We start from the raw sequence: 12,398 nt of genomic DNA on the forward strand, positions 1-12,398 counted from the left end.
TCGAGACCGCCATTTTCGGACATTTTTATCATTTCTTACAAGATTTTTCGAGTACCATCTGAATAAAAAGCCAATAAAACGTCTCCATTTACGAAAAATATGATCACTGTTGCCAAAGTAGCTCTTATTTAGAAGAATTTGCTGATAATAAAAGCATGCAAAGCACTAAACCCCACCCACTTTTAGGCAATGTGCAAAATAAGACAACTAAAATATGAATTGCTTAATTAAGAAAATCTGTTAAGACTAATGTACTAGTTTTAGATAATGTCTGTGGGAGTTGCATTAATAACAGTATACATGTAGCTTGACCCCTGAAAAGCTGATCTTGACTCTTGAAAATCTGATTTTGACCCTTGAAAATTTAGGCTGAAGAGTCAATGACTCTTGAGTTTCAGAACCTACCGAAAGCCCTGGTATGCCTGAATGCATGTTACACACACAAAAAAGCGTAATGAAAAAATGATACTTTTTATTAAACATTTTACTTGCTCGTTCTCTCCTCCATAGATGTTTAGAAATTTTCTGAAAATGATCCCGAGATGTTTTTGAATAGAATAAGATAACAAAACTCCTTGACTACCGGGTTCATTTTCACGCTACAGTGCTAAGAAAATTAGGAAGTTTAAGGAACATTAAACATGTATTTTTCCCGCATTTTCCAACCAAGTTCATATTGTCTGTTTGTGGAATTTATTAATTTATTTGCAGCCTTTATTTTACGGCTTGTAGCGTTATTAAATAGTGGGAAAGATGTAAGTTTCTAACGGAGAGTACCTACTGGTTAGAAAGGTTGTGTAAGCAAACCGCCGTAACAAGGTTGTCGAGAAACGGCGTAAACCCAACACAAATAATGGACATCAAATGGATAAGTACAATTTCTATTTCATGTCCGTAAATTTTTACGTCTGACATTAACTTCATGTCGTTTTGATTGTGCATATTTCGACCAACTTTACAAAGACTAGTTTTAAGAGTCATTTGTATCTGAAGTTTCAAAACTGGAATTATTTTAAAATCTGAATTGCACGTATTTGTTAACAATGGTTTAAAATGTTCATTTAAAAAGATAAATGTTAAATTATGGGAAGGACTTATATACCGATGATTTGAAACAAAAAGCAATCAAATATAATGATTAAAATAAGAAAATGAAGTAAGCATGTAATTGTTTAAACGCAAAAGTCCATTGTTTTTTGTTTGTTTTTTTTTTCCTTTTTGTTTTGCCTTTTGTTAGTGCTTCTTTAAAACAGACTCTTAGCGGTGACACATGTTCTAAATTTTTGCATAATATTCACGTTATTCAAATTTGATAAAAAAAGAAATACACATACTGATAAAAACGGTGGAAGGTTTTATCTGAGTGTTCGATATGAATACGGTCAAATGCTGACAAAATCATAACCATAGTTTTACTCTAAACAGTCAGATAGGACTTCAGTTTTCCTATGTCAATATCAGCCGAATCAATAAACCACTGAAGTGAAAAACCTTTTTCACCGATTTATGCATCAGGAAACTTTGTTGCAAAAATCGATAAATAACTGAAGTGCCCCCAGTTTTTCAAATCTCGTTGGGTCTCGAGAATTCTCGCTTAGAATGCGTCTACCGATCAAGACTTTTCCAATACTTAGACGCTTGCCGTGAAATGGTCTATTGGTTTACAGATACCAGCGTTCACCCGATTGTTTACCTTCTCTTTCAAAACCTAAATAACCGAGGTTTTCCAAATGAATGACTCTATCTCTTAAATGAATTCTATTTGAAATTTAGCAAAAAAATAAATAAATTAGGCATAATAATATGCACCTAAGGCTATTTATTTTGTTGTTTAACAAGGTATAATGATAATCGGCACGGAACTGATTGTTTAATAATCAATTAAGCTTCATTAAGTAAAAGAAACTGTTTGTGAAAACACATCTCGTAATGGCTACCAAATGTGTGAAAAACATAAATACACTAAGGGTTAATTAGAAATTAAAAAAAAGTTTTATCCCAACATATCGCGGGCTTAGCGCAAAATGGTTGTAACTGACATTTTCCACACTCACTTTTTTTTTACATATTTCAGCCTATTTTGCATGTCTACATAATCCTGTAAAATATTAGGTTTGAATGCTGAAGATTTATGTGTTATTTTATTTTTTTGCCAAAAGGTTGTATCTTCAAGTGCGGTTTTGTTTTTGTGCGAAACGGTTGTAACTGCCACTTACAACTGTTTTGCACAAAAATGTATTATAAACAAACAAGTTAAAAGGGAACTAAATTATGTTGATGACATCACCAGTGACATCATTTGTTTTGTTTGTCTGGTGGGTGTTAGAGAGGGCCCAATTAATGCAATATGTAATATATAATAATGGAAATATTACAATGTAACTATTCTAGCTGGGTTCATTGCACCTTATTAGTTATGTTCCTATTTAGTTGTTAACATTTTAGCGAAATATTGATGCAGAACAAAAGTAAACATAATATGACATTGGAAACACAATTGCACATAGCTCTCTACTGTAAAGATATCTCCTACTCCATATATTTATATTCAAGATGTGGTAGCATCATAGTAAATACAAGGGCGTATCAGTGAGAATTAGATCACACACACTATTTTTTTTCAGCAAAGTTTGCATTTTTCACTTTGAATGTCCATTCTTTGAGGTTTTTCGGCATGCTAGGCCCATCTACCTGCATTTCTGTACAATAAAACAGTTAGATATTACAAAATACAGGGTGGTGGTCTAGTGGATAAGTTGCCGTCTGCTCAATCCAAGGGTCATGGGTCACGACCATGACTTCTCATATGACACCTGTACTGGTTTTTCCAGGAAGCGGACTCGAGAGTGGTTCAAATAAGCTTGAAGCTTTCATCACAACTGAGCTAAAACAAATTATTATAAACTAAAATACAGAAGTACAAGAGGGGATACATATAGAGTTAACTCAGTATGGGATATCAATTTAGGAGACCATTTGAATAATTTACAAGTACTGACTGAAACAATCACAATTAAGGTTCAGATATTTTTACAAACATTTCAAACTGTACTAAATGGTTATTCGTTTAAAATGTTGTACGGTGCAGTGGCAGCCGTGGAGGAGCTGCGGCTCTCATACATAAATCTGAATATACTTTTCCTGTTATTGCATTTACTTGTGACAAAGATTTTAAGCAATTTGATCTCATGAATTGTAATTTGAGTATCAGTGGATTTTCTGCACAAGTGACAGTGATATATAGGTCACCACCAATGAAACAAAATGGTTTACAAACTAGTATGTTTCTAGGAAGAAAGGCCTGCTTTTCTAGGCAGATATGCTACAGTTAATAAGGCCGAACTTAAAATATTCTTTGTTTCCCCATCCCGACCCTAGTTGACGAAGTTCGGGTAGGTAGGTAGGCAGAATATATATATATTTTTTTTTAAATTCGTCACTATTGATCCACACAAAAAATTGTAGAAGAAAAACTTCAAAAAATACCAACAATCTGACATACATATATAAATATCAGTTATGCAGTATTCTTTAAAAAGATCATAAGATTGATTTCATACTTATTCTTTAAACAATTGCCAAAAGTTAAAAAAATATTTTTTGTTTGGTTTTAGCAATAAAATCTTTTGGGTAGGGCCCATTTTCACTGGGTAGGTAGGGGATGGGGAAACAAACAATATTTTATTTTAGGCCTAATGATGTCATCATTGTGGGACACATGAATATCCATCTTGATATTCTATCAGATATCGATAGAGATGATGTCAGATTTACCAGTGTACTTCAGTCATGTGGTATGCATCAACATGTGATTGGGCCTACCCATGCCCATGGCCATACATTAAATGTTGTTATAACAAGGGATAGCAGCAGAATAATACTGGGTGTCAAGGTCATCGATCCAGGTCTTTGTGGCGATACTGGTAATACGTCACAAGACCATTATGGCATTATTATTATTATTATTATTATTATACTAGATTTATTCATTTCAATGCCTGTGCCATAAAACCAGCACTGGTTGGAAGATGGTTTCTTTTTATGAAACTTATAATGCTCTGTTGAAGTATGTTCTTTTAGACAAGGTATCTCAGCGTCCCTTGTACTAAATACATTTCCAGAAGGCACAGACCTAGCTGTTTGTGGTTTACAGACAAGCTTCATGGGATACATTAAAAAGGCAAGCTTGAGCCGAAATGGAATAAATGTAACATTAACAATCAACCATCCATGTGCTACTATAAATACATTCCTTATTCAGGCCAGACTTAACTTCTCTGATAAGGTAAAGTCATGTGGCACTGTCCACAAAGGTTTTGCCAAGATAACCAAACGCCAGGATGCTGCCTGTGCCCCCAACACATCGTCAAAGGAACTTGCGCAGAAGTTTAGTGACTTTCATTGATAAATTGAAAACATTTGGAGTGACATTATTTCCTGTAGTCAGACTGATTCCGATTTAGCAGACTTTACATGTTCAGAGCATCAGGAAGTAGAAAAATGTCTTATAGATTTAACTGCTGCAACAACAGAAGAGGTAAAACAAATCATGCAAAAATCTACAAACAAATCCCGTGAACTCGACCCTTTACCATAATGGCTTTTGAAAAAAAAATGTTTTAATGAGCTCTTGCCATTGATAACAAACATCATAAATACATCAATGGAATTAGGTTATATACCAAAAGAATTTAAGAGTGCAAGGATAAGACCTCAGCTTAAGAAACCATGTCTTGAACCAAGTATTCTCAAAAGCCTGTGTCTAAGCTCCCTTTCATTTAAAAAAATCTTAGAAAAGGTAGTAGATGTGCATCTTCAGGGGCACTTGAGTGAAATTAAGCAATATGAGGGACTGCAGTCTGTGTATATAAAATTTCATTCACCTGTGTCAGAATGGTATCTTCGCATCTCTTGACAAAAAATCTAAAAAGTCTTTGCGCTACTTATCTGTCTACAGCTTTCGACACGAATGACTATTTATTTATTTATCTATTTGGGTTTTATGGCGCACCAACACAGTATACGAATGACCATCACACACTGTTACACAGACTTGAATATCAATTTTGAGTCACAGACAAAGCACATGAATGGATGTCATCATATCTAAGAGACACTATCAAACTGTGTGGTTGATTCTGAGTTGTTGACACCTTTAATGATGAAGTACAGTGTGCCCCAAGGATCAGTACCTTTTCAAATAAACTCCAAATAGCAGGAAATAACTTCTTGATTTAACAATTTTTCTGAGGGAGGCCCCCAATACCCCAAGACCTACCCCACACATTGTTTCACACCTCCTACTCACACCCACTTCCAGAAATTTCTGGAAATACAGCCAGGATTTATTTAAAGGGTGCAGACTTTCGATTTTGAAATGTTATATTGCAGATGAAGCTTTTCAACAGAAAAAAATCCCTACAGTCTTACTCTTAAAGATGATCTACTTGCATGTTGTTGTTTCAAATATTGAATAAAAAACAAATCATTGCATTAATTTAAAACAGTTGATTCAATATCAAAGTGCACTGACTTATTAATGTGATTATTGGACCCTTCCATCCTTATATATTTAATAAGTCCATTTGACATATATTAAAGTTATTTTTATCTGTCAAATGCAGCTTTTTCTATAGGAACAGTGTAGTTCCTGATTACACGTGTACACCACATTCTTTGTCATCTGATCAGATTGTACACTCTTTGCAGATGCCCTTTTTGATTGATGCTAGGCAAAAATGGGTTCTGGATAAATATAATTTTAATCAGCTATCATATTAACCGTAATTATGCTAATATAATTAAGTTAAATTAAATATAGCTGTGAAATTAATGTTTATTTCTGTTGCAAAGGTTGTTTCACAGCATAAAAATACTAAAGTTACAATATGGTGTGTTTCATATTCATATTGTTTAGTCAACAAAAACAGCACTAATTGGTAGTTAGGTAAGTAAATCTGAAATAAAAAAATTCACATAAATTATTGAAAAAAAAAATCATTTTCATTTCAGATACAACCGTTTTGCATTTAAATATTTTCCCAAAATCTCTGCATTTTAAGTGCAAAACAGTTGTAACTGACAGATACAACCGTTTTGCACTGAAACATTTTTCCCAAATCTCTGCAATTTAAGTGCAAAACGGTTGTAACTGACATTTTAACAAATATCTCTTTTTTAATGCAAGAACAGAGCTAGTGCTGATAATATGTTAAACAAAATGCAAAAATAGGTTTCCATGCAATAAAACTTGGTTTGAATGATGAAAGTTTAAAAAATTATTAAGTTTTATTGTCTTCCTGTAAAATTTTCAAAATTGCAGTTACAACCGTTTTGCGCTAAGCCCGCGATATGTAACAATATATTGTTTAATCTTTATATCTTTTTTTCTGCCAGTCCGAATCCTCGTGATTTATTTGGTGTTCCTCGGTTATTTACATTCTGAAAGAAAATGTAACAAATAGGATCATTGTTGTTAATCTGTAAACCATTTAGATCCAAGTTTAACAGGCTGGTAACATTGCCCGATCGGGCTTTTGACATAAAAACTAATGTTTCTTGAAAAATAATCAAGATATTTCTTTCAAACCTAGTCCATTTATTAATCATAACATATGATGCATATTAAGATAGAAAAAACTTTGTCGCCTTCAGTTTTGTTAGACTTACTTCCCTTTTTCAGATTTTTATGATGCATAATTTTTGAAGTAAAACAAAAATAAAATGTTTTAATGCAATGTTTAAAACAGAAAAGGGTTCAATGGCTTTCTATTGCCCCAAACTTGTGCGCCAATACCTTTCTTCTATATATTTAGGGTTAATACTGTGTTTCTAGTGCAGATATATGAACATTTTTTTTTACAACTTACATTTCTCTTTAATGTTGTAAGCGAGAGCACAGTAAAATGTATACATTTATGTACTAGCGCAGTAATTTAGAGTATTATAAAGCCATTAGTGTTTTTCCTAGGCATTTTCAGCGTGGCGCCGCGCCATGCCCCTTTTCCCGCGCGCCACGCTGCCCTCCAAGAGGTCCGTATGCGCCACGTGCCTTTTGAATTGCCCACTTACAACTAATTATCATAAAAATGTCATTGTGTTAATAATTTCTTACCCGTAATTAATGAATGACACACGACACAGGAAGCCGGCTCGTGTATTTCACGATTCGCATAGCGGGTGACATGAATCGAGTGACGTAATCATGACAGCGTGTGCTCGCTTTTCGGTCACTTTATCTTTGATCAATATTGATAACAATTATCAAATTCGAAGTTGAAATCTAATGATTCAAGCGTTATTTTTTCACACTTCGCTGTTTGGAAGTTTAATGCGATATTGCAATATTAATTGTAATAATTAGTTCTGTTAAGATTCAAACATGCCGTCTGCTAAACGTAGGCTCTCGCAATTGGAAAAAGGAAACGCAAAAATTGCCAAAAACAACATGTCAGTGTTTGGATTTTTGTCACGGAATGATTCCGAGTAAGTATCTTTTAAAACCATTTTTTTTTCTCGTAAATTTCTCGTAAAACGATTTATGAATTGTTGTTTGTATTGTCTTTCGTAAAATTCTGGAAAACTGTTATTGATACATGATATCTACAGAGACGCACATACACACGTTTTTCTTTTCTTTTAGTAAACGTATTACTAGTATTATAAATTATGAATATTAAATTAAGCAAATATGTCAAACAATAGAAAAGAAATGAACGCCGTGAAATGTAAATGTCGGCATCGAAACCGCAAATGATTATTAGCATTTTCTTTCGTAAAATATGGGAAAACTATCATTCCTACAAGATATTTACAGGGACGCACATACAAACGAATTTTTATTCTTTTAGTTAACGTATCAACATAAATTAAGAATATTAAACTAAGCAAATGGGTGAAAATAGTAGAAAGATGTACAATATAAAATGAACGCCGTAAAATGTAAATTTCGGCATCGAAACCCGCAAATGATTGCCTCTTACGGAACGTGTGCCTGTATGTGCATAGTCGTATTTTTTGTTGTTGTTGTTTTTTAAATTCTTCTCATGTGGTTGTTTTTAATATTGAGAAAAAATGCATAAGACTGATTATTAGAAGTAGAATATACGTCGTGCGTAAGAAGAAAAAGAAACGGGAACAATTCAAGGCCATTTTTATGATTTTTGTATACTTCCTAGAATTATAAAATCTGTTATTCGGTCTATGCAATTAATGTTTATTTTTGTGTGTTTTTTTTTTCTCTCTCCAGAGCCAGTGCAGACACAACAAACGACAATGCGTCTGTCCCGACCACTGTGCAGCCGAGTCAAGGCACAGAATATCCAGACCTTGATCAAAGAAAGAAAAATTCTGGCCATGGTACCCAGTTCAACACGAAATGGCAAGATGGTCACCCTTTGCTAGTGTGTTAAAGAGATGAGCCCAGATGGGCATAAATTTGAGGCAATGTACTGTTCTGTGTGTAGCAAGTGGTGATTCTTGACCAGAATCTGCTAGATACATATTTAAACTGGAAATATTTGCATTCAATTGTGTGTTGAAGAAAGTTTAGGAAATTAACTAAACAAAGTCAGCAAATTGTATTAACTTCAATAAAATTAATTATAACTGTTTAAAAAATGGCTGTTTAATAAACTATAGTTGGCCAAAGGTCAGAAAGTCAGCAAATTGTATTAACTCATATGTTTCATTTGATATGATGAAGTATTTACAATTAACGATCAATTGTATTAACTTTGATATAATTAATGATCTGTTTGTAAAATGGAAAAAGAAATTGTGTGTTTAAGAATATAAAGTAGGCCTATGTTAAGAAAGTCAACCAATAGTATTAACTGACATGCTTTATTTGATAGGTCTTATGTGTACTATATGAAATAATGTTCTTTTTGTAAAAGAGTGAATTAAATTGTGTGTTTAAGACATTGTTGTTACTTTTTGTTCATCAAAGTTCAATGATCTAAAATGACTGATAAAATGCCCTTTTTGCATAGCGAACCGCGGAAAAGTGCCCTTATGCCCCAGCAGCACCACGCCCCATTCTGGTCCTGGGAAAAACACTAGCCATTGAACACTTTTTTGTCTTAAACTTAGCATTAGAACATATTTTTTTTGGACTTCAAAAATTATACGTCATAAAAATATGAAAAGGGGAAATAATTCTACCAAAACTGAAGCAACCAAGTTATTTTTATTTTAATTTGTATCATATGTTATTCTTAATAAATGGACCAAGTTTGAAGGAAATATCATAATTATTTTTCAAAAAATATTAGTTTTTATGCCGAAAGCCCGATTGGGCAATGTTACCAGCCTGTTTAAGGTGAATTTTGATGAAGTGTTTGTTGTTATTTCATTTTTAACAAAATTTGAAATGTAAATGACCCTTAATCTCTAGAAAAACCCCTAGACACTTCCTTTCGAATACAGGCTGACTCGGACCAAATTTACTTGGCTTATTCGGTTTAAGTTTTCCTGACACTGATGTCATGAGTAAAAATAAAATTTATGAGTATTAAGTTTAATGTCTGAGGCAAAGAATAATTAAAGTCCTTATTTAAATGCATAAATGATGCATTTTAGTTTGTCAAAACTTCTTACCTGCTTGTACGGTGTATATTTTATGTCCTTTCTTCAAGTTAAACCTCTATATAAGCTATAATCAACATTATTTTCTAAAAAGTAAATAAAGCCATGGTCCGAATCACCGCGTCAGTACCAGTGGACCATCTAGTTAAACCTATACGTGTCACTAAAAACAAACACGAGGAACATTTTAACCTTATATATGCCAGGACAGACGTTTATAAGTATAGTTTCATACCTAATACACTACGCGATTGGAATTCTCTACCACGCCAACTCATTCAGAGCTACAGAACCTCAGAAAAACCAGTGGATTTATTTATTAGTTGTATCAAAAAGTTGGACTAATTTTAAGTTCCCAACACTTGGCGCAGGCGCGGTGAGAAAATGTCGATGAGATGTATCACCGTAAAATATCAAGATCAAGAAGCCTGTTTCGGAGCACTTTTAGAATCTGTCCGTAGGTAAAATCTGCATAATTTGCAATATCCAGTACCTGTATGGTTTAAATAAAGGTAAGGCTTTTTTAGTTTGTATATTTCATAATTGGGGGGCTGCTGCCCCCCACAACCCCCGCATTTTCTAAACCTGGCGAGGAAAATATATCCATGCTACCATATTGATAAATAAAAGAATGCCCAAATAACGAGAATAGCTACGGACAGATTCTAAAGTCTAGCCCCTGTTTCCTTCCTTTCTAGAAAAGCAATTTTTGATTTTTACCTAAAATTAGTTTCCTTAACACTTGTCATTTCCCAGTCTCGGGTACTATGGCTTCCATGATAAAGGACAATCGCCTTTTAAATCTCATTTGACTCTGAGACACCAGAATGCCTTGACAGCACTACAGGTGGGGTCTATCCTAAATGCAAAATCTGGCATGGGTGGGGTAGATATTTATGAATTTCAAAAAACTGTTAAGCCTACCGAAATATTCGTCAGCATTGTCATCATCATCTAAAACCTGTGCTCCCGAAAAGTCTACATATTGTGGAGCATTGAAATCCCACCCGTTATCGTTCTCCATATTTGCTTTCACCAAAATTAAAGTTTTATTTATTACAGCGCACTTCCAAAAAATTTGTTCTGCCCGCACTTTCAAGTTAACCAATCAAAATACAGATTATACGTGAAAAGTAGTTTTAGAATACGGAGCGTGATTGGCTAATTCAACAACATATTCGTTCTTTTTTCTTTCGTACTAAGTATCCGTGTATCGCAATAATAACGATAATAGTCTGTTACACTGATCTGTCTAGCAATACAGAGTCGTTAATATGTAGAATAAACGCGTGGAAGAGTCTATAACAATAATAGGTTAACTGTCTGGCGCGCTATACTGGAGTATAAAACTGCCACTGGTCACAGTGAACTTAGCTATTATAGGCCTAAAAAAACCAACAAATTCTTTGTTTCCGTTAACGATGCTAAAAAGTTAGGGTAGACTTTTCGGAAATTATTTTTTGTGTCAAAAAATGAATACAAATAAGGGGGTTATGCCTTTAAAGCATCAGTAATTTGATTTCTAACATTACTGGCCGTGTTTAAAGCATAAAAATGCAGTTTTGCAACCTTTTGTTAAAAAGCTGAAAAAAATCCTCCAAGGCCATAAAAACATTTAGAGTCGGGCCAAAAATTTAGGGTAGGTCGGGATACCGGAAACAAACAATTTATTTTTACGCCTTAGTTTTCATGGCATTTGTGTTAAGCTTATGATGAAGTTTATCATGGAAATAAAATATGTCATGAAATTCATGAATGAAAGACAATTATAGTGGCATAAAACTGCCACCACTTAGCTAATATGAAATTAGGCGCTACCTAAATGGCAGAGCTCCCTTGAAAAAAAAAATCACCAGTGCCCCATAAAAAATAAAGAAGGGGTGTTATCGCAATGGCTGCAAATGAATTACTAAATTAGTTGCCGTTACTTCTCCGGTACCATCTTGTTCCCTTCTGGTAAATTGGACCCCATTGGAAATAAGCTTTCGGGCTTAATGGGTTTATCCATGCGACCATAGAACATATTTATATTATGCCTTAGAAAAAATTCCTTTTTTCTCGGTAGGGATGACCGGGGCTAGTTGATACACGGGGCTAGTTGTTATATCGCACGTAGTAATGAATTCCGTCACAAATGACGACATATACGTTCATTTTAATAAACACAGGGGCGAAGCAGCCATTTTGCGCGGCAGTTTTGAATAATAAGACAAAAACGATTACCTTTATACCAAGGTTACTAATTTATGACAACAATTCATTTTATGCTAAGCACTGGTATAGCTTAATGATCCATGTATTTACCAATTCTATCAACAGTAGATCTATATTATTTGTTTGAATTTTATGCATGTCTCTGTGTCCGAAATAATTTTTAATATAGGGGTGTATAAATGGCGCTAATTGATACAGTTGCACTGGGGCTATTTGATACAGTGTATCAACTAGCCCCAGTCAACCTTATCTGTAGACTCTATATATTTATACCATCTTACCTACATATATTACATATATTTCTATATTTCATCCAAACATATATTTTAAAAAAATGCACTTAAATTGTTTTGTGACAGTTAGATCTACTTAAGCGATAAGATTTTTCAAAAATAATAAAGCTCTTTTTTTCTGTGTTTTCGACATTTAATTTCATGGAAAACCAATGAAAGTTTTAGAAAGGGCATTGCCGAAAACGCTATGCTAAGATTTTATAAAAACTAAATTTAAAATGAATTCTTATTAATCTTAAGTTTAAAGAATCCACAAAAGCTAGTGTTTATCTATCTTTTCCGGGATGGTCCGACTATATAAGC

The 12,398-nt window shown here is 33.7% G+C and overlaps 1 protein-coding gene across 1 annotated transcript in view; it reads right to left on the bottom strand.

The window, feature by feature from the left end:
• The window catches only part of LOC128554289 (targeting protein for Xklp2 homolog), a gene marked incomplete at its 3' end in the record, with an annotated part of 38,057 nt that extends 27,387 nt beyond the window's left edge, over nt 1-10,670 (bottom strand). Inside the window, exon 1 of the mRNA XM_053535546.1 lies at nt 10,513-10,670. Coding sequence (XP_053391521.1) covers nt 10,513-10,612 — 100 coding nt within the window. The remainder of the gene's footprint in view (nt 1-10,512) is intronic.
• Between the last annotated feature and the right edge of the window lie 1,728 nt (nt 10,671-12,398).

This window comes from Mercenaria mercenaria, unplaced genomic scaffold, assembly GCF_021730395.1.
Source record: "Mercenaria mercenaria strain notata unplaced genomic scaffold, MADL_Memer_1 contig_4908, whole genome shotgun sequence".
Lineage (NCBI taxonomy): Eukaryota > Metazoa > Mollusca > Bivalvia > Venerida > Veneridae > Mercenaria > Mercenaria mercenaria.